Source organism: Chrysochloris asiatica, unplaced genomic scaffold (assembly GCF_000296735.1).
Source record: "Chrysochloris asiatica unplaced genomic scaffold, ChrAsi1.0 scaffold00004, whole genome shotgun sequence".
Classification (NCBI taxonomy): Eukaryota; Metazoa; Chordata; class Mammalia; order Afrosoricida; family Chrysochloridae; genus Chrysochloris; species Chrysochloris asiatica.
Window position 1 is genome coordinate 32,117,170 of NW_006408522.1, and position 23,121 is coordinate 32,140,290.

The 23,121-nt window shown below is 40.8% G+C and overlaps 1 protein-coding gene across 1 annotated transcript; it reads left to right on the top strand.

Moving 5' to 3' along the window:
• Positions 1-1,970: 1,970 nt before the first annotated feature.
• On the top strand, positions 1,971-22,046 carry PPIP5K1 (diphosphoinositol pentakisphosphate kinase 1). Its single transcript, XM_006831716.1, has 19 exons — positions 1,971-2,235; positions 2,687-2,882; positions 3,265-3,355; positions 3,592-3,677; positions 3,990-4,144; positions 4,290-4,391; positions 4,817-4,978; positions 5,084-5,205; positions 6,424-6,525; positions 6,724-6,810; positions 6,918-6,993; positions 7,804-7,913; positions 8,000-8,082; positions 12,643-12,774; positions 12,920-13,041; positions 13,297-13,479; positions 16,635-16,776; positions 17,153-17,376; positions 21,692-22,046. The coding sequence occupies exons 1-19, from the start codon at positions 2,089-2,091 to the stop codon at positions 21,821-21,823; spliced, it is 2,454 nt and encodes an 817-aa protein (XP_006831779.1). The 5' UTR covers positions 1,971-2,088; the 3' UTR covers positions 21,824-22,046.
• Positions 22,047-23,121: the final 1,075 nt, after the last annotated feature.

The window sequence follows — 23,121 nt, forward strand, 5'->3', positions numbered from 1 at the left end:
GTCCTCTGTGGCTATGTCATTTACTCTGGGCCCAAGAGTCCCCAGGTCTTGCCACACTGCTGGTCAACCAGTTCTTCACCTGGGTTCACAGACGTCTATTGAACGTTGTAGGCCTTAGCTCACCGCTTCATTGCTGTTTTTCCCTCATTTCCCCTTATCGGTGTTGAGCGTGGTCACCAATCAGAGAGTATATTCCCATTGAGTCTTAGTCTTGGAAGGGGGTTTGCACTGAGGGGACCCGACCACTTGCCTTGATGTTTCAGGCCTTTTTAAAAAGAGAAATAAACATAAATAAGATTGTGAAGTACCATTTGAATCTTTCCCAGTTCCGCTTTCCTCTCCTCACTGGTAGAGGTTGTTGAGTGCTGTGGAGTTAGTTCCTACTTATGGTAATCCTGTATAAGGTTTACCAAGGAGCAGCTAGTGGGTTTGAACCACCAACCTTGTGGTTAGCAGTCCAGTGCTTATCCTGCAGGACCACACCAGGACTCCTCCCCATCAGTAATCACTATAAATTTCATTTCTTTCTTTCTAGCTCATATTTTCATACTTCTACTACTACAACTATGCATATAGTCATAAACAATACATAATATTTTTTATTTACACAAATAGAATTGTATTACATGTATATATCTTTGCTGTCTGTGTTGTTAAATTTAACTAAATCATTTTTTAAAATTTGTTATTAGCCTATCATTTATATATATTAGATTATATTTCTCATTTATTTTACTGTGACAGCTGTGTTGTTTCCATTTTTCCCCCTATTACCAACATTGAGGTTGTGAACATCTTTGTACATATCTTTTGGTGCTGGAGAGTTTCTCTAGGTCAGGGTTTCTCAACCGTGGGCTAGATAATTTTTTAGTGTGGGGGATATCCAGTACATTGTAGTGTTTAAAAAGTATTGCGAACATCTACCCACTAGGTATTAATAGTACCTCCCCAGTTGTGAAAATGAAAAATATCTCCTGCCAAGGGGGACAAGATCACACCCAGTTGAGGATAACTGCTCTAGGTGTATATATCCAGAAGTATAACTGCCAGGTTGCACTGACTCAAAGTTAAAGATATTCTTACAGATTATGGCTTTAGGATTCTTTTGAATGGAAGGACCTTGGCCTAGATCAATGCTAGGACTGTTGTACTTGTGACTTGGTAGAAAGAACATTGTTGGTTGGAGACTGCAGCATGGATGCCCATTTCCTCAACTTCCCAATCAGAACTAGATTTCTTTCCTTAAACAGATTTTCTAGATTTGGGCCTCTGTCTCTTAAAGTGGAGCGGAACGTAGGGATTTTAATGTTCTGATATAATATTTAGAACATACAGAGCCCTCAAGAAGTGTTGTTTAAATTAATCCTTAGTAAGGATGAAGGTAGAAGTTAAGGGCAAAGGTAGGTAAGCTCGCTTATTAAACAACAGTTGTTAAGTGCTGTCGAGTTGATTCCGACTCATAGAGATCCTGTATAGGGTTTCCAAGGAGTGGCTGATGAGTTTGAACCACCAACCTTGTGGCTCAAACTGACCTTGAGATCCAGTGCTTTATCCCACAGTGCCACACCAGGACTTCACTTAAAATTTTAAATTAGATCCTAGAATTTACCGTGAGGAGGTGAAGATGGACCAGAAAAGTTTTGGAATGAATTCAGGTTTGATATGTCACTCTAACTTTCTCTTCTGGTAGGAATCAACAGTAGCCTTCCATGAGGAACTGCCTTTTCCATTTGCTGCTGGAGTTGAAGTTGTTTCTTGCTGGCAGAATCAGGGACATGCCAGCACTGTAAGGGTTCATCTCCTTATCCTCTGACCAGTTGCAAGGTTGGAGGTGGGGTGAGCAGGAGGGAAAAGGGAGATCTTGCTTTTTGCTTATGGATCTTTAGTTATTTCAAGTTACAGCTCACATGCCTCCTTTCCTGTTGATTCTGCTATAGCTTTGCTCCCTATTCTGCCTAGTCCCCTTGTAGTTCCCACTTATAGTTTCTTTCTCCTACCCCATTCTCTATTCACTGCCAGGAGGCTTAGATTCTGAGCTAATGTGGTCCTCCCCTCCACAGAGCGGGATGAGTGGGTGCTCCGGTGGGGATGTGGTCATTGCCGACCAGTGAGGGCGAGAGCGCCACGGCCCACTTCTTCCTTGGAGCTGGAGATGAAGGGCTGGGCACCCATGGAATAGACATGAGGACAGAAGAGAGTGACAGCGAGCTCCTTGAGGATGAGGAGGATGAAGTGGTAAGACTAAGGAAATTATGTAACTTTATGATTGTCCTTGTGATAGAGAGTTGAGATTGGATGAAGAGATCTCTTTTTTCTTTCCAAATGCACAGACTCTGTCATATATAGGCCCTTTTCTGAATTAGGGGAGGGACCTTGGAGATTGGTTATATTGCTTCTATTCAAAGTCCCTGCCCTTGTACCCTCTTTATATCATCTCATGACTGTTGGTTCTCTGACTCTTCTGCCTAAACACACATATTTTCTATTGTGCTAAGGCTCCTGTTCTGTAGGAAATTGAAATCTCTACATGTGTCCCAACCTAGACCAAAGCTAGAAGGCAACATTTACCCTACAGGTCTCAGGTCCAGGCAAAAAACTGTGCCCTAAGAAGATAAGACTGTGTTGTGTGATGAGGGTGGTATAAATTGGAAGTTTCAGAGTTCCTGATAACACTTCCTTTCTGTAGCTTCCTGAACCACAGATCATTGTTGGCATCTGTGCCATGACCAAGAAATCTAAGTCCAAGCCAATGACTCAAATCCTAGAGCGACTCTGCCGATTTGACTACCTGACTGTTATCATTCTGGGAGAAGATGTGATTCTCAATGAACCTGTGGAAAACTGGCCATCCTGCCATTGCCTCATCTCTTTCCACTCCAAAGGTTAGTAGGGAAAATGGGAAGAAATGATGGAAATACTCAACTGAAAAATGAGGTTCTTACTGTCGTATTTCTTTAGTGAGGAACAGTACAAAGCGGTTTTCTTTACCTACCTGTTGGAGGAGCTGTTGGAGTTTATAGCTTGTGTTCTAATCTTACGACAGTTCTAAGGCTCTGATGGAATTGGGTCTCTAGAAAGACCTCAAAAATAATTTCTTTTTTACTTTTTCCTGATGGGCATCTTAAACTTTTGGGGAATGGGCAGGATAGTGAGAAAATTGGATGGGTGGAAGAACTCAGTGACAACTAATAACTTTAATATGTTGAATATATTCTCACTTTTTCTCTTTCACTCTTTTTGGTGTATTTCCTTTCTCCATCCCAGGCTTTCCTCTGGACAAGGCTGTTGCTTACTCCAAACTTCGAAATCCCTTTCTTATCAACGACTTGGCCATGCAGTATTACATCCAAGATAGGTATAACTTTCTGTTGACCAGTGGAGGGGTGGCCCTGGGATCATGGCCCAGTCTTTCCCAGAAGTCTTATAGAAACTCATTCTGGGAGGGGCAGAGTCAATCAAACAGACTTACTTAATTTATACCATACCAACTTGGGTTCTGGACCCTCGTGCAACTGGAATCTCCAGCTTCACCCCTTAATCACCCCATGTCACCCCACCAACTCTCCTAGCTAATTTATTTGGGGGTGACAGGAGGGAGGTGTACCGGATCCTGCAGGAGGAGGGTATTGATCTGCCTCGATATGCTGTGCTCAACCGTGACCCTGCCCAGCCTGAAGGTGAGTACCTGGCCTTGCCCACTCCTGTCTTGTCTTTCTGTCTATCACTTAACCCATTTCTTCATCCTGTAGACATCTCTTATGTATCACCTATCTAAGTGGGACTTTGGATACTGGATTATGGTTGGGTAGGGTTAGAACCATGGATCTTTGGACAGGGCCTTGGACTGATAATATAGATATTGCTATACCTACTACCAAGATAAGATAATAGAAATGTGAAGGTTTCAGAGATTAAAACCCTGAAGAAATGGAAATTGGAAATATTTTATAACCCTAGGCCCTAGGAATGACCACATACTCACTTTTCAGAGTGCAACCTGATAGAAGGTGAAGACCAAGTAGAGGTAAATGGAGCTGTCTTTCCCAAACCCTTTGTGGAGAAGCCAGTGAGTGCGGAGGATCACAATGTTTACATCTACTACCCCAGTTCAGCTGGAGGAGGAAGCCAGCGTCTCTTCCGTAAGGTGTGGGGGACATGTGAATATTTGGGGTATCAAAGAGGTAAAAAGACAAGGCTTAGGTTATAGGGAGGGAAGCTGGAGGATTTAGAGATAAGGTGGAGGTTTGAGGCAACATGCTTTTTTTTTTTTCTTCCTTTTCCTCTTGAAGATTGGCAGCCGAAGCAGTGTTTACTCTCCTGAGAGCAGTGTCCGAAAGACAGGGTCGTACATCTATGAAGAATTCATGCCGACAGATGGCACAGATGTCAAGGTTATGGTGGCTATAGTAGATTACAAATGTCTAGGTGGGGATGGGCACTAGGGAAGCTGGTAGAAGTATATGGAGGAGGCCATAGAAATAAAGTGTCAATGAGATTGGCTTTTATATTCAGATGAAGATAAGGAGGGTGTGTAGACATTCATATCACCATCAAAGCATGGATAAGGGTGACAGAGAAAATCTTATAATGTTGGTAAATTATTTCTTACTACAGACTAAGATGCTGGAGTCCTGAGAATAAACCTTCATAATGATGTTTCAGTAGGGCTCAGTAGGAAAAATATCAGTCTTTTCTCTCTTTTTGTTTTTTATTTATTTTTTAAATTTTGGAACAAGGCTACAGACCTAGTCCTCATATTGTCTTCTCACATACAGGGTGATCTGTGGGCATACTCAGTGATGCTATGTACCTGCAGGTGTATACAGTGGGGCCAGATTATGCCCATGCTGAAGCAAGAAAATCTCCAGCTTTGGATGGAAAGGTTGAACGAGACAGTGAGGGGAAAGAGATTCGGTATCCAGTTATGCTAACTGCCATGGAAAAGCTGGTGGCCAGGAAAGTCTGCGTAGCTTTTAAGGTGAAGGAAGACCCATAGGGCTGTGTGGAATGAGGGAGAGAGACAGGAGTGGGGATCTGGAAATAGAGGCCCCTCTTGTTCTCATCTTGCTTCTTTTGTCTGCAGCAAACAGTTTGTGGATTTGACCTTCTTAGAGCCAATGGCCACTCCTTTGTGTGTGATGTCAATGGCTTCAGTTTTGTCAAGAACTCGATGAAATACTATGATGACTGTGCCAAGATTCTGGGGTAAGGGACATAGAGGTCTGGACTGGGGAGAATGGATTTAGAGAAGAGGGTTAGGAAATTTTTACTTTATTTTAAATATTGTAAAAATGATTTAAAAGGGAAAGGGTTCCCCAGCCCCCTTGCCTTCCCAACACTGTACTCCCCAAAGATAATTACTATTAACAGTTTAGACATAACAGTATTTCTTTTACTGCCATATATAAACAAACTATATTTTAAGAAATATTTTACTATTTATTTTTGTATATAATGAATAAATGTATTGTTTTACAAAAATCATTGTCTAGAAATACAGGAATACGAGAAAAGATATTTGCAGTCAGGTGTCTGATGGTCAACAGCCAATACAATTCATCAAGAGGGGAGAGGGAGGAATCAAAGATTCCGAACCCACATGACAAATTCTTCTTAACAGATGTTAAAGCTTTTAATCCAAAAGGTTTGTGTTGTCAAGCATATTGCAGAGGATCAAGGATCTATAAGTAATACTAATTCACTGTTACTGAATGTTTATAATATCACTTTGACTAGAGAGGTACATGATATCAAGCATAGTCAAAACTTAATACATTAAATTGTTATAGAGACAAATGATGTATTAACACTGTCTTAGTATTGTAGTATCTAAGGCACTTTCTGTAATGTCAGTTTCTCAATTATCAATCAAAAAAGAATGGTAGATGTTCACTGTAACTCTGTCCAATGGGAAGGGGAAGGGAGAATGAGAAGGGATTCACATCCACTGGCATGTCAACATCCAGGCAGATGGCATCTTATCTTGAGGTTCTACAAACCTCACCGACAAACTTGGTTGTACAAATTGACTAAAAAAGTTTTGTCAGGTAGTATTTTACACATTCAAAATAATTTGAGGGATAATGAAAACAGTGAACATCTATGTATTCAACTTATATCTTAATAAAATAATAATTCAGTTGAAACCCGTAAGTAGTCCTCCTTCATTACATCTCCATCCCCCCTACCCAGAGGTAACCACAATTCTAACTTTGATGTTTATTATTCCCTGCATTTATTTGTATTTGTACTAGATAGAGTTTGTTTAGAATATTTTTGGACTTTATATTAATGTATTCTTCTGAAAATTAGTTGTTTTACTCAGTGTTTTATATTACTCAGTGTTATATTTCTGAACTTCATTCATACATATAGCTGTGGTTCATTCATTGTCACATGGCTCCTTCATGTTTCTCCTTCTAGGAACACCATAATGCGAGAGCTTGCCCCACAGTTCCAGATCCCATGGTCTATCCCAACAGAGGCTGAGGATATTCCCATTGTTCCTACCACATCAGGCACCATGTGAGCAAAAGTAAAAACCTGGAGTAACCTACTTAAGCCACTTGGGATTTCCTAAGTGCTTCTGACCTTGCACAATCTGTCAGTCTCCTTAACCCAACTGATAGTTCAACTTTCAGTTTTTTCTCTGCTCTTTGACATGTTAAGTAGGATATAATGATTTATGGGCGGGGGAGGCTCTGACAACATTTCCCATCTTAGGATGGAACTTCGTTGTGTCATTGCAATTATCCGTCATGGAGATCGTACCCCCAAACAGAAAATGAAGATGGAAGTGACACATCCAAGGTAGGAAGGATGTCTTGATGAAATAGGTTTTGGTGATGGAGATGGAAAGAGGCAGCTCCCAGAGGCTTTGACTGGCCCCACACTGAAGCTTTTCCTTACATCTTCAGGTTTTTCACCCTGTTTGAGAAACACGGTGGCTACAAGACAGGGAAATTAAAATTAAAACGACCTGAGCAGCTACAGGTAAGGTAGTGAATTGGAATGAGCAGTGCTATGGAAAACATAAGGTTGTAACATCTGGGACCTTTATTAGAGATTGGGATGAAAAAGCCACTGACCAAGACTTGGCCTCCTACATGAATGTGGGCACCACACCATCCCTCCCACAATACTCTCTGCTTCTCTGATGGGTTCAATAATTCATTGACATGGTCACACAGGACTCAGACACTATACTCAGTTATGGGGTTTATTAGGGAAGTTAATAGATTACAATTCAGGGTCAGAAATACTCAGGGCACATTTCCAGTCAGCTGTTGATAAATGCTCACATGACACACCACTCCATTGTAAGCCTCAGACTGAAGGCACCTGACTCTACAAGCAAGCTTCCTGTCCAAAGCCACTCAGTTTACTTGCTCTGTAGGCTGGGAAGGCCACTGCTCTGTCTTGTGCTCTGGTTCTTGGTAGCTGCTTCTCTGCTATTCCTCTGTTGTAACAGATTCTGGGTTGAGGAAGTTCAATATGCAGGGATCTTAGGGCCCAAAAGACATGCGTCCCTCCTGACTCTTCTTCTTTAATGGTAGTGAGATTTCCCCCTCCCTTCTGAAATGGCTCATTTTAAACCTATGCTAGAGTTTCAAATTTTTACCATTAAAATGAACTGTGCTAACATCCACAACTGAATCATGCCATTCTATCAGTATCTTTTCCCACCTTCATGTTACCCAAACCCAGCAGGTCAGAGACACTGTTTGGTGGGAACTGCAGACTATGGCTAGAAGAGACAGAAGATAATTCACTACACCACAGATACCCTTTTATTTCCTCCAGGAGGTGCTGGACATCACAAGGCTGCTGTTGGCTGAGCTGCAGAAAGAGCCAGGTGGTGAGATCGAGGAGAAGACTGGGAAACTAGAGCAGCTGAAATCTGTGCTAGAGATGTGAGACGGGAAGTAAGGAAATGGGAGCCAATAACAGTCAGATTTGGGTGCTGGGGTAGAAAGTAAACTGGGATTTTATCCTGCAGGTATGGTCACTTCTCAGGCATCAACCGGAAGGTGCAATTAACTTATTACCCTCATGGAGTAAAAGCTTCTAATGAGGGACAAGGTAAGATACAATACCCATTCCTGTTACTGCTCATATCTTTTGTGTTTTGTTTTTTTTTTAAACTTTTTATTGTGAATTGAGTGGAGGTTTACAGAGCAGATCATCAGTTTTATATTTTAAAAAATCATATACATTGCTTCATTACAATGATAGCAATTTCATCCATGTACCATCAGTTTCCCTCTACTCACTTTAATTCTTGCATTTCTCCCTGTGCCTCCCACTACCTTCATCTTTCTTCTGTCAGTCTGACTTTTATTGTATATTGCCTGCCCCTTCACTATCATAGAACTTTTTTTTTTTTGACTCTTTATTGTGAATTGAGTGAAGGTTTACAGACCAGATTATCAGTTCTACATTCAACAAATTACGCTCTTCGTGTCATTACAATGATTGTAATCTCTTCCATGTACCATCAGTTAGCAGTACTTACTTTAACTCTTGCACTCCTCCCTGCATCTCTCCTGCTACCTTCGTCTGACTGCTGCTTCCATGAGTGTTGATGGTTGATCCAAGACAAATGAAGTCCTTGACATCTTCAGTCTTTTCTCCGTTGATAAAAATGTTGTTTATTGGTCCAGTAGTGAAGATTTTTGTTTTCTTTACATTGAGATGCAATCCTTACCAAAGGCTATTGTGTTTGATCTTCATCAGTAAGTATTTCAAGTCCTCTTCACTTTCAGCAAGCAAGGTTGTATCATCTGCATATCGCATGTTGTTAATAAGTCTTCTTCCAATCCATGTTTTTCTTCATATATCCCAGTTTCTCAGATTATCTGCTCAGCATACAAGTTGAATAAATATGGTGAAAGAATAGAACCCTTTCACACATCTTTCTTAATTTTAAACCATTCAGTGTTCCCATGATCTGTTCGAACAACTGCCTCTTGGTCCATGTACAGATTCCTCATGAACACAATTAAGTGTTCAGGAACACCCATACACTTTACAATGTTATCCATAGCTTGTCATGATCCACATAATTGAAAGCCTTTGCATAGTCAATAAAGCACAAGTAAACATCTTTCTGGTATTCTCTGCTTTCAGCCAAGATCCGTCGGACATCAGCAATGATATTTCTTGTTCCACATCCTCTTTTGAATCTAATGACCCTGAAAATGGTTTCCAAAGAGCAGCTGGTGAGTTTGAACCACCGACTTTGTGGTTTAAACTGACTTTGCAGTCCAGTGCATTAACTCACCGCACCACACCAGGACTTCATTTTACAATAGTAGGCAGAGGAAATCAATATCCATAGGCAGTCAAACACATAAACCTTTTAAAAACACTCAAGTTCAATCTTTTCTTCTCCACTCTTAGACTGACCCCATTCATATGCATATGGCCTTGGGCCTCTGGTAGGGTGGATTCCAGTAAACCCTGACCCCCTATCAGCCATTCTGCTTAACCAACTTGACATCTACTTTTGGCAACTCCAGATGCTACTTTTCTTCCTGCAGCTGAAGGATTTTATCTTTTATATTCTTTTCAACCATTACATGTTAACAAAAACCAAAATAACCATCTAAAAATCAAAAGTTTCACTTCCCATGCCCTTTCATTCTTTCTCTTTCATGCTTCCATGAGTCTGGAGCATTTCATTGAATCTTGTTCCTGATGCCAACTGCTTAAACTATGTGGGGCCCATGTCTGACTTCCTCTGACTTCACAAGGGGAAAAGAAAACCAAACTCAAAATCAGCTCAAGGTCCATTTCTGTGAAGCATGCCTATTCCCTACAACCTTGTTAATTTTTGTTAAGCACTGTTGAGTTGGTTCCATCTCACAGTGATCCTGAATAGGGTTTCTGAGGAGGAACTGATGAGCTTGAACCACCGACCTTGCATTTCAAACCAATTTTGCAGTGCAGCACATTAACCTTCAGCACCATACCAGGACTCCTACAATCTTATTGCCCTTTAAATTAGACATCAGAACCAATTTAGAAAACTGATACTTGTGATTTTGTTTCTCTAGAACTGTACTCTCTTAGTTCCACCTGTTTTAGGCTGGATTTTCTATGTAAGCAAAATCAGTGAAACTTGAATATATATAAAGAGCAGTTTATATCAAGGAAATAGCTCAGAATTATAGAGTCCCAGGTCCTTAGCGAAAGAAGAGCAAGCCTTTTCCATGTGTCCATTATATTGGGAGCAGGCCACACACCCAAAGTAATATCCTTTCAGTTGATTGGTTGCTAATAGCCACTTATCATAGAGTTAACTTATGTGTATATTAGGTTTCTTCACCATAGGGATAATCACATCTCTACTAAAACACTGGGAATACTGGCTCAGTCAAGTTGACACAAAACCCTATCTATTACAGTCTACCTTTTGTCAGTTTGGCACCTATAAAACTCTTCATGGTGTCCAACATAACTCTTAGGCTTTCTTCAGATTTTTTTCATTCATTTTTTCTGATTGTTCTTTATTGAGAGATTTATTTTCCCACTCACTAATTCAGGCTTCCCTTGCTTTGCATCTACTCCTTTGCCCTTTCAATGTATTGTCCATTTCTGAGATCTTACTATTTATCTGCTGGATTTCTAATTGTAGGTTTTGTATTATTTCAAAATTTGCATTTATTTTGTCTGTTTGTTCTTGTAGTAGTTTCCTGAATTCTTCTAAAATTTTTTCTGTTGTTATTTTCCTCAATCTTTTGGTCAATCTATTTCATGTGCCTAAATATCATTATTTGAATTATTTTACAGCTAGTTCCATTATCTTATCTTCCTCAAATGTTTTCTGGCTCTGCATCTTGGTCATTTGTTTGAGCCATTGTCTCTTGTTTCTTCATGTGAGCTAAAATTGTCTCTAGAACAATGTGATGTTGGTGTATTTGTATTTAATTGATGATTGTATGTTGATGTGATCTTAGGCTCTCACCATTAGTCTCCTGTAGTGTAGTTAAGGAGCTCTGGTAGCGTAGTGGTTACGAATCGGGCTGCGAACCTTAAGGTCAGCGGTTCGAAACTACCAGCCGCTCTGCGGGAGAAAGATAAGGCTTTCTACTCCTGTAAGGATTTACACCCTCGGAAACCCTGTACAGGGTCGCTATGGGTCGGACCCGACTCGACGGCACTTAACAACAACAACAACAAGTGTAGTTAGAGATTGGCAGCATGTGCACCATTTGCCATTAGTGCACCTCAGTTTAGGGTGGGTTTCGCTGATGTTGGCTGCTGCCTATCATTGATCCTGCTATTGACTCTTGCCCAGTGGGTGGAGCTGCAGTGGGTATGATTGGGACTGGGCTGTATGGGCACAGTTGCTGTCTCCTGTCAGATGAATTCCTCCCACCCCACACACACACAAAAACACAAAACAGAATAAACAAGCAAGCAACCAACTATGAAAAGAGAAAATGATAAAGGAGAAAAGAGAAATAAAAATAGGCAGCAGCCAGAAAAAAAGAATACAATAATTAAAGAGAAAAGAAGGAATGGAAAATGGAGCTATTGAAGAGAAAATAAGAGAGAAAATAATAGGAAGAATTACAAAAACCAGGGACAGAAAAGATGAAAAGTAAAAGAATATAGAGTAGTAAGAAAGAGCAAAAGGAAACTAAAAAGAAGAGGGGAAATGAGAAACAGAAAAAAAGGAAAAACAAAAGTGGAGATAGGATAAAATTCAAGGGAATGGAAAGAGAAGAAAGAATAAGCAAACAAAAACAACAATGCAACAAAAGGAAAAAAAAAATGAAGCTGAAAAAGCCAGTGTAGCTGTTAGACCCAAAGAAGAGAATCTCTAAGGGGCTCCTGCCAGCCAAGGAGTTGACGAGGTGGGTGAGGGAGTCCATGACCCTAGATGGAATTCCTATAGGCCTATATGTTGTTTGTGTTCAGGGCACTCAATCCAAAAGTAGTTTGTGGAGGCCCTTGATGGAGTTGTTTTCAGTATCTGTTAAAACTACAGGGTAGCTGATTATGAGGGTTGCTGCTAGAGTAATGCTGGTCTGGTGGCTCTGTAGGTTCTGTAGTTCTGGAACCAAACTCATCTGAAACCAGGCATCAAAGTGTAACAGCTGGCCCCTACCTTACACTGGCATTACTTACAACCACACAGCTCCAAACAACTGGGGAGCAGGGTCTGCACTGGGGGTGGATGAGGATGGGAGTTGACCACACTTCTTGTCACCAGAGGAACATGAGGGGAAGAAGGAATCATAACTTTATTGTTGCCTTTGTGAATCTGCTCTGCTAGACCACCTTCTGTTGCCAAAACTACAGAAAAGTTCAAGATGGTAGCTCTGTGCCTGGTTGACTGTTCACTAGTTTCCCATTCTTGCCGTCTTGCTCAGCTTCTCCTCTGAGCAAGCACTCAATCCACTTCTTTAACTTTTCCTCTGAAGTTCAGGGTGCTTTTCATTTGTGTCTATTTCATTTGGTCTTTTGTATCTTTGTTATAGAGGGTCCCTGTAATGCATCTGCCTAGTCTTGCATCTTTATTCTTGAACGTCTATCCCATACTACTTTTCTGGTCTCCTCCGAAGACTGCACATTAGATGTCCCATTATTTTCTTTAGATCTAGACCTATTCACTATCCTTTTTTCTCCTAGATCCACAGAGGGAAGGTCTGACCCCATCTCTACTGCTGGTACTGAAATGGGGTGGAGAGCTGACTCCTGCTGGCCGTGTTCAGGCCGAGGAGCTGGGACGAGCTTTCCGCTGCATGTACCCCGGAGGACAAGGTGAGTGTTTTAAGGGCTGGAATAAGATACAGAATAAGTTGGAGGAAATGAAGGGACAGAGGCAATGGGGAAGTTGGAGGGGAGATGAATATTTAAGTGTGGATATTTATAGCAGTTCATTTCTGGTCCTTCCCATTGCCCCCAGGTGACTATGCTGGCTTCCCTGGATGTGGGCTACTTCGTCTCCATAGTACTTTCCGCCATGACCTCAAGATCTATGCCTCTGATGAGGGCCGTGTCCAGATGACTGCTGCTGCTTTTGCTAAGGTACACACTATCATTCTTTCACAGCCCCCGCTTCCCATCAGATAGAGAAACAGAGTGTAGAAAATGGGTTGGGAAATTTCAGAGCGTTTGTGTGCTAATTGAGAGAAGTTTCTGCTTGTGCCTGACCCCATTTTATACTGTGGAAAATCTCTATTCTAGCCCTTGAAGGGAGTTACCATTTGATATTTGTTATCAGCTAGGTCTAAGGGGCCTAGCCTGGAAAGGAAATGAATAGACCTTATGTTTCTCCTCCAGGGCCTTCTGGCTCTAGAAGGGGAGCTGACACCCATTTTGGTACAAATGGTAAAGAGTGCCAATATGAATGGGCTCCTGGACAGCGATGGCGATTCCTTGAGCAGCTGTCAGCACCGGGTAAAGGCTCGACTACACCATATTTTGCAACAAGATGCACCCTTTGGCCCTGAAGACTATGATCAGGTAAGACTTTCCATACGTCTCTGGTAGCGTAGGGGTTACGAATCGGGCTGCGAGCCTCAAGGTCAGCAGTTGGAAACTACCAGCTGTTTCGCGGGAGAAAGATGAGGCTTTTTGCTCCTGTAAAGATTTACAGCCTCGGAAACCCTATGCAGGGTCGCTATGAGTCAGAACCAACTCTACGGCACATAACAACAACATGTCCTAAATACTCCAGATCCCAAATTCTTGGAATTCTAAATAATAGTGCATACTATGTATCAGGCACTGTTGTGGGTGCTTTACATACATGATTTCATTTAATTCATATATTAACCCTTTGAGAAAAGTCTCTTATCTTCAACTTCAAAAATTGAGAAGATTTTGGTAAGTTTGGTATCAAGACTTATTTGGTGGCAAAATCTCATAGTATATGAACTGTCCTAAGGCTATTTACATAGTCCTGGTGTGGCACTGTAGGGCAAACACACTGGACCTCAAGGTTGATTTGAGCTAAAAGGTCTACGGTTCAAATCCACCAGCCGTTCCTCAGAAATCCTATATAAGATTGCTGCTGAGTTGGAACCGACTTGATGGCACTAAAATAACAACAAAGGCTATTTATAATCCTTATTCTTATCCCATTTAGTGTAGTCATACATTGTGGTACAGAAATATTAATGTGACTCATAATCATGTGACCCTGCTTTATTTTTGTTGTTAAGTGCCCTTGAGTCGGTTCTGACTCATAGCGACCCTGTCTCGCATTTCTGAGGAGCAACTGATGAGTTTGAACTGCTGACCTTGCAGTTCAAATTGACCTTGCAGTCCAGTCTTTATTATACAATGCCACACCAGGACTCCATGCTTCTGGTAGTATATATTATATGTCATATGAACTGTATTAAGGAGCCTTGGTAGCATAATGGATTATGAACTAGGCTGCTAACTGCAAGGTCAGTGGTTTGAATCTACTAGTTGCTCTGTGGAAAAAGATGAAGCTTTCTGCTACCATAAAGATTTATAGCCTAGGACACCCTTCCTATACAAGGTCACTGTAAGTAGGAACCGACTTGGTGGCATACAACCACCACCTTCACCTTGCACTGTATTAACTTCTTAAAGTCCAGTTGTTGAATAAAAGAATGTCATCTATTGCTGTCTACTAAAAACTACTCCAAAGTTTAATAACTTAAAAAAAAAAATCATCTTATCATCTGTTAACAGTTTTAGGCTCAACTGAGCTGAGGATTGTGAGAGATAATAAAATGATTGCTGTTTTAAGTTACTTGGGGTTTCTCATGACAATTGAGTATAAACATACATTAAAGCTTGACCAGGGTACTGATAGCTGGGCTTTCTGTTTATGCTGTTATGCTAGAGAGTCTCTCCTCTCTACATGTTTTCTTCACTGTTTAGTTTCTCTATAAACCAAACCCATTGCTGTTAAGTCAATTACATCTCATAGCAACTCTATAGGAAAGAGTAGAATTGCCTCACAAAGTTTCTATGCCTGTAATAATTACAGAAGTAGACTGCCACATCTTTCTCCCACAGGGTGGCAGGTTAGTCGAACTGCTGACCTTTTGGTTATCAGTCAAGTGCTTAACCACAGTTCTACTGGGTAGCTTAGGGCTCCCCCAAATCACAAAAGCAGAAGCTTCCAGACTTTCTTAAAAGTGTAGCTCAATAATTAGCATAGCATAACTTTGCTGTTTTTTAATGGTTAAGAAGTCACAGGGCTAGCCCAGATTCAAAGAAAATGGAGGATAACAAAGAATTAATGTCCATCTTTAATCTACAACAAGGATTATGAACTTGTACAACTTTTTCCTTATTTTACAAATGAAGGAACTTCCACTAAGAAGAAAGAAGTTAAGCCATGTTTTCCAAGACCACCTAGCTTGTCCAAGCAATCTAGCTCTGGAGTTCAGGCTGTAACTACTTCTGTATACTGACTCACAGTAGTAATCACGGTGGATGCCACTACCTAATGTAGTCATCCTTTTTATCTGTGTGTCACTTTAGCAGCCGATGAGTACAAGAGTGTCCTAGCTTACTACTTTAGCATCAGGAAACAGTACCAGAGGCTTTTAGGACTTTTTCAGGGAAATGAATTAGAGTGCCTTCCTATTTCTGTAGGGAGATGCTCCAAGTCCAGGCTGCTGAGGAAATTCCATATTTCAGGTCCCATCCTGGAGTTCAGGCTTGGCCTAACATCATCTTGAATCTGTATGGATCTGATTTTAGAGTTGGCTTAGAATGGATCTAGGCTATGATTGACAGGAGATCATTTGCCAGACAATGACTTCTCACCAACTAACCTCTGACAGCTCCTCATTTTTTATTGGTTCTTAAGTGATAACTAAGTCGATGAGCACATTACATAAGATGCTGAGAAGGACTTGACAAATTGTAGGGCGTTATTTTCCAATCCATTTCTCAAGTGCCAAACCCAGAAAACCTAAGACACTTTCCCTTTCACCCTACTTGGATGAGACTTGTAAGGACCTACGTAGAATGTGTGTATTCCATCTAATGCCTCTTTCTGAACCCTCCCTATATGGTGGCATCCCTCATGGACTGTGACTATTCCAAAAGTTTTAGTTTGAACCCAGTTTCGAAAAGCAATTCTACTCTAGGTTCAGGCTAGCATCCTGTATCTAGGAACGTGATAATTTTATCTCTAATATTCATCCACGAAAATATTTTATGGAGTTTTTAAAAGATTTTGTGTTAATCTTTATTCTCTAGCATTTTCCATGCGTCTTTTAGAACCCCTGAAAAAAAGACCTCTTGACTTAAAAGACTTTTTTTTTTAAGGTTTTTATTGTGGATTGAGTGAAAGTTTTCAGGGCACATCATCAGTTTCATATTCAAACATTCATATACCTTGTTTCATTACATTGATTATAATCCCCTTCACATACCATCAGTTAACAGAGTTTCTCTCTATAAAAGACTTTTTAAGATCAACCTCACTTAGATGACTATGTGCTAGAGCAGTACCCTCTTCAGAAGGTCCCAAACTTCTAGTGTGCTCAGCATCCTCAGAACACTCCTGAGAGTGAGCCAACAAATGCATCTGTGTAGTAGGTAGTCTCTTTGTAATAAGCTTACAGGAATCTGTGCAATTGGCACTGAACCTCTGGTACTTTTCTTTCCTCAATTCTTCACAGCTGGCTCCCACTGGAAGCACTTCCCTGCTCAACTCCATGGCTACTATCCAGAATCCTGTGAAGATCTGTGATCAGGTATTTTCTCTGATTGAAAACCTCACCCACCAGATCCGGGAACGGATGCAAGATCCTGAGTCTGTAGGTGGGTATGAATATTGTGATCTTCCCTTCAAGGTCTCAGATATGGATGAATTTCTCGGGCACTTCTGCCTCTTCTCCAAAATATCTGAGAGAAATAATCTTCTTATCTCTGGTTTTACATAAGAGTCGGGGTCTTTAGTTAGAAATAAAATCTTTGTTTTGTTTTTTAATTAAAAATTTTTAATTGTGATATAGCTGAAAGTTTATAGAACAAATTGGTTTCCCATTCAACAGTTCATACACATTTTGATTCTTGATATTGATTGTAATCCCAACAGTGTAACAAAACTCTTCCCACTTTTTAAATCTGAAGGTGTCTAAGGGCCATAGACCTCTGGGTTTAAGTAAAGATTTGGCTCTGCCTGCCTTCCTTTCAGACTTGCAACTTTACCACAGTGAGACACTAGAGCTAATGCTACAGCGCTGGAGCAAGCTGGAGCGTGACTTTCGACAGAAAAGTGGACGCTATGACATCAGTAAGATCCCTGATATTTATGACTGTGTCAAGTATGATGTGCAGCACAATGGGAGTCTGGGACTTCAAGGCACAGCAGAATTACTGCATCTCTCTAAGGCACTGGCTGATGTGGTCATTCCCCAGGTATGCGTTATATAAAGTGTTTTAGTTATCTAGTGTTGCTAAAACAGAGACACCACAGATGGATGGCTTTAATAAACAAATTTATCTTCTCATAGTTTACAAGGCTAAAAATCTGAATTCAGAGCACTGACTCTCTGGATGGTTTTCTCTCTCTGTCAGCTCTAGAGGAAAAGGCCTCGTCTCTCTATCTTTTACTTACCAGTTCCTTGGAGAGATGTATGTGTCCTGGCATCTATCCTACCCTATCTTTCCTCTGCTTGCTTTTCTGTTTAATCTCTTTTATATCTCAAAAGAGATTGATTTAAGACACTACTTATATTAATCCTGCCTCATTAACATTATAAACAATTTATTCCCAAATGGGATTATAACCAAGGCATAGAAGTTAGGTTTTACAACACATGTTTTGGAAGCACAATTCAATCCATCACATTCCACTTTTGTTGTTGTTGTTAAGTGTTGTTAAATTGATTCCAACTCATAGCAACCTTGTATAACTTCATCCCCTTAGCTTTGTGCAATGGTCCCATCTCCCTGGCACACTCTAAGGGCAACCCCAAACTCCAGAACCAGTTGATGAAGAGCCAACTCTTTGAAACTTAAGAGGCTGCTTTCCTGCCCTTTGAGATCAAGAAGACCATGGTCCCACCCTTAGGCTATACTGCTTCCTGTGCTCTTTCCAACTGTTCTGTTGATCTCCATGCTGCTCTAGGGATGGCTTTTTTTCTTTTCATGTTGGACAACAGATATAGCTCCTTTGACCTGTTTCCTATCTGCAGAATTCCAAGAGGCAGACAGTGTTCTCTCATTTTGTTTTTTTTGTGTCTCTTTCAGTCTAAGCTGAGAGATTTTCTGCTGTGGTAGTTGGTTAGCTTCATCAGTCACAGGCTTAATCTCTTTAAAAAGTTTGTTTAGCCTCGTCCTCAGTGAAAATGCTAGGACATGTGGGCTTAGTTTGTACAACAGACTTTTGTATATCTTTAAGTTTTGTTTTCATATTGCATAGCTCATTTTTAAGTCTATATCTTTAATCTTGTATTTTATTGTAAATGGCAAGGAGAAACCACTTGGCCCTTTCAAGGATTAGAAATCTTCTCAACCAAATATTCCAGATCATCACTTAGAAGTTCTACCTTCCATCAAACATTTGAACATAATTCTAATAAATTCTTTGCTGTTGTATAAAAATCATCACCCTTCTTCTATCATCCAATCATATGTTCATTTTTTTTTTTTTTTAATCCTCACCAAAAGCACATTTAATGTCCACATTTCTGACAACATTCTGTTGCTGGTGCCATATGTATTCCATAAGACAACAGAGACTTTATAGCTCTCTTAATGTCCTTCTGAGCTTTTACCAGAATTACCTTTGATGTCCATAATTCTACTAATAGTCTTTTCAAGACAATCTAGGCTTGCTTTTATACTTCTAGCTTCTATCTAATTCCAAAACTACTTCCACAGTTTAGGTATCTATTGGAGCAGCACTCACTCTTCCAATACCAATATTCTGTCTTAGTTATCTAGTGTTGCTATAACAGAGTACCACAAGAGGATGACTTTAACAAACAGGAATTTATTTTCTCATAGTGTAGGAGGCTAGAAGTCCAAATTCAGAGCATGATTCTAGGGGAAGGCTCTCTGTCAGCTCTGGAGGAAGATCCTTGTCTCTTCAGCTTCTGCTTCCTGGTTCCTTGGAGATCGCTATGTGTCTTGGCATCTATCGTACCTCATCTCTCCTCTACTTGTTTTTTTAATATCTTTTTATCTCAAAAAAGATTTATTTAAGACCCACCCTATGCTAATACTGCCTCATTATCATAACAGACAATTTAATATCAAATAGGATTATAACCACAGGCATAGAAAATAGGGTTCTAACACATGTTCTTTGGACTGTAACTCCTTTGGCCTATCCTAATGTCCCTATCCCCAGGCTAGATCCCTGGGGATAGGGACATTGGGGAAGGAAGCCAAGAAAAGGCGAAAAGGGGGGATGGTGTGGGAAGTGTTGTTGTTAGGTGCCATGGAGTCAGTACACAACAGTACAAAACACTACCCAGTCCTGGGCCAACCTCACAATTGTTCCCACGCTTGAGCCCATTGATGCTGTCACTTTGTCAATCCATCTCATGGGGAGGAGCGGGGGGCCTTACTCTGTTTCTCTGACCCTCCACCTTACCAAACATGATATCCTTCTCCAGTGACTGGTCCCTCCTGACAATATGTCTGAAGTATGAGGGACAAAGTTTGGCCATCTTGGCCTCCAAGGAGCACTCTGGCTGCACTTCTTCCAAAACAGATCTGTTGTTTCTTTTGGCAGCCCATGGCACTTTCAATATTCTCCTCCAATACCATAACTCAAATGCATCAATTCTTCTACGGTCTTCCTTATTCACAGTCCAGCTTTCACATCCATATGAGGTTATTGAAAAGACTATGGCTTATGTCAGGCGCACCTTAGTCTTCAAGCTGACATCTTTGCTCTTCAACACTTTAAAAAGTTCCTTTGCAGCAGATTTGCCTAATGTAATACATCATTTGATTTCTTGGCTCCTGCTTCCATGAGCATTGATGGTTGATGCAAGAAGAATGAAGTCCTTGACAACTTCAATCTTTTCTCCACTGATAAAAATGTTGTTTATTGGTCCAGTGGTGAGGATTTTTGTTTTCTTTGCATTGAAATATAATCTATACTGGAGGCTATGGTCTTTGATCTTCATCAGTAAGTATTTTAAGTCCTCTTCACTTTCAGCAAGCAAGGTTGTATCATATGCAGGTTGTTAATGAGTCTTCCTCTAATCCTGATGTAACATTTTTCTTCATATTACTCAGTTTCTCAGATTATTTGCTCAGCATACAGGTTGAATAAGTATGGTAAAAGAATACAACCCTATTGTACACCTTTCTTAATTTTAAACCATTCAGTATTCCTATGTTCTGTTCGAACAACTGCCTCTTGGTCCATGTACAGATTCCTCATGAGCACAATTAAGTGTTACAGAATACTCATACTTCACAATGTTGCCCATAGCTTGTCATGATCCACAAAATCGTGTAGTCAGTAAAGCACAGGTAAACATCTTTCTGTATTCTCTGCTTTCAGCCAAGATCCATCAGATATCAGCTGTGATATTCCCTATTCCATGTCCTCTTCTGAATCCAGCTTGAACCTCTGGAAGTTTTCTGTCAATGTATGCTTGCAGCTGTTTCTGTATTACCTTTAGTAAAACTTTACTTGCATGGGATATCAAAGATATTGTCTGATGATTTCCCCATTCCATTGGGTCACCTCTCTTTGGAATGGACACAAATGCGGACTTCTTCCAATCACTCGGCCAGATAGTTGTCTTCCAAATTTCTCGGCATAGATGAGTGAGTACCTCCAGTTCATCTAACTTTTTTGAAAGATTTCAATTTGTGTTCCATCAATTCCTGGTGCCTTGTTCTTTGCCAGTTCCTTCAACGCACCTTGAACTTCTTCCTTTAGTATCATTGGCTCTTAATCATATGCTACGTCTTGGAACAGTTGAACATCAACCATTTCCTTTTGGTACAGTGACTCTGTGTATTCCTTCCATCTTCTTTTGATTGCTTTCTGCATCATTCAACAATGTGCCCAGAGAATCCTTCAATAACAAAAGTTGAGGCTTGAATTTTTTCTTCAGTTCCCTCAGCTTGAGAAATGCTGAACTTGTTCTTCCCTTTTAGTTGTCTGACTCCAGATCTTTGCACATTTCGTTGTTATATTTGACTTTGTCTTCTTGAGCTGACCTTTGAAATTTTTTGTTCAACTCTTGTACCTCCTCATTTCTTCCATTTGCTTTAGCATCTCTACACTGGAGAGCAAGTTTCAGAATCTCTTCTGACCTCCATTTTGGTATTTTCCTTCTTTCTTGTCTTCTCAACAAAAAGTTTTTCAGTGTTTTTTCTGACATCCATTTTGATCTTTTCCTTCATTCTTTGTCTTCTTGAGCTAACCTTTGAAATTTTCTGTTCAGCTCTTGTACCTCCTCATTTCTTCCTTTGCTTTAGCATCTCTACGCTGGAGAACAAGTTTCAGTGTCTCTTCTGACATCCATTTTGATCTTTTCTTTCTTTCTTGTGGGAAGTCAGGGGAGGAAATTTAGAGAAGAAATTCGGTGAGTTGCTACAAAGGTAAAATGCAAGAACTAACTGGAGAGGGAAATGTGGTGGATCTGAGAGAATCCCCAGACCTGAAGTGAAAATAAGCATGATTTTAGGCCTGTGAATATGAGGAAAGAGGAAAACAAGATTATTGAGATACTTATTTCTGGTCTGTGATACTTAGGAATATGGGATCAGTCGAGAAGAGAAACTGGAAATTGCTGTTGGCTTCTGTCTTCCATTGTTGCGGAAGATACTGCTCGACCTGCAGAGAACCCACGAGGATGAGTCTGTCAACAAGCTGCATCCCCTGTGAGGGAGGGCTGGGAGGGGCGCTGGATGGAGGGAGGGGCATGTCAGGGATCCTGGGGGAACCAGGAATAGGTTAGGTGAAATCTTGGGATAGAAAGGAGAAGAAAAGTCTTTGAAGTGGGAGGAGGGAGTTTGTGGAGGGGTGGGAAGAGGATTATCTGACTGTGTGAGTGACTTAGCTATTATCTCAGGTACTCCCGAGGAGTGCTCTCCCCAGGCCGCCATGTTCGAACACGTCTCTATTTCACCAGTGAGAGCCATGTCCACTCTCTGCTTAGTGTTTTCCGTTATGGAGGACTTCTTGATGTAAGGGCCCTCTTCTGTATTCAACATGTGAAATCTTTTCTCAGCGTTCTTTTATGTTCTACCTCATGCTAGTTTTTTGTTTGGTTTTTACTGCCAGCTTTCTGTATATTCTTTTCTCTATGTGCCTGCCCATTCCTTGACTCTCTTGTCCTTGGACCCTGACTTAACTCTTTTTGTGTTTGGTAGGAAACCCAGGATGCACAATGGCAGCGTGCTTTGGCTTATCTTAGTGCCATCTCAGAGCTCAATTACATGACTCAGATTGTCATCATGCTTTATGAGGACAACACACGGGTGAGGAGCTAGCAGGGTGGGATGAGAAGAGGGTCCCTTATCTCTACTGGCATGTCTTCTTAGAAAAAAAAAATCTTATTCTCAGAATTTGTAGAATCTACTTAGGCTTGGCACCTAGATCACACCATTACTGAGCATCCAGGAAGTTTCTACTGGAACAAAATTGTGTTCTTAGATGGTGTTGAGCCAAAGAAACACCCTAAAAACAGAGCTCTGGCATTGGGCAGGATGAAGAATTAGTGACAGTATTCCTTAGAACTCGTTATATTGTTACACAATTTCTTCATCTGCTTCCACAAAAGTATCTTTAAATATGCTACTATATGCACCTTAGCAAAGCTGAGTTACTGGGAGATAAAGATGGGAATGATTATAGCACTGAAAGGTAGAAAGTCAGTTGAAGTGATGAGCTAGAAATGGTGGAAGTGAGGGAATGAAGATTCTGTAACATTAGGCTAACAGGTCAGCCCCAAGGTGTAGCAATACATTGAAATTTAAGCCCTGGGAGGGTATACCCTCTTGAGTTTCTCTCTGTTGCCCCAGCCTGCTCTTCCACTGCCATATCCAGCTTCTCTCAACTTCCCTTTATCTGGTAATGCTCCATAGGATCCCTTTTCAGAGGAGCGTTTTCATGTGGAGCTGCACTTCAGCCCTGGAGTGAAAGGTGTTGAGGAAGAAGGCAGTGCTCCAACTGGCTGTGGA

Excerpts from the sequence above, each read along its gene's own strand:
- PPIP5K1 (XM_006831716.1), top strand. The coding sequence starts at position 2,089 with ATGTGGTCATTGCCGACCAGTGAGGGCGAGAGCGCCACGGCCCACTTC. Across the intron at positions 8,083-12,642 it reads AGCTTCTAATGAGGGACAAG|ATCCACAGAGGGAAGGTCTG; the intron begins GTAAGATACAAT and ends TTTTTCTCCTAG. Across the intron at positions 13,042-13,296 it reads CTGCTGCTGCTTTTGCTAAG|GGCCTTCTGGCTCTAGAAGG; the intron begins GTACACACTATC and ends TTTCTCCTCCAG.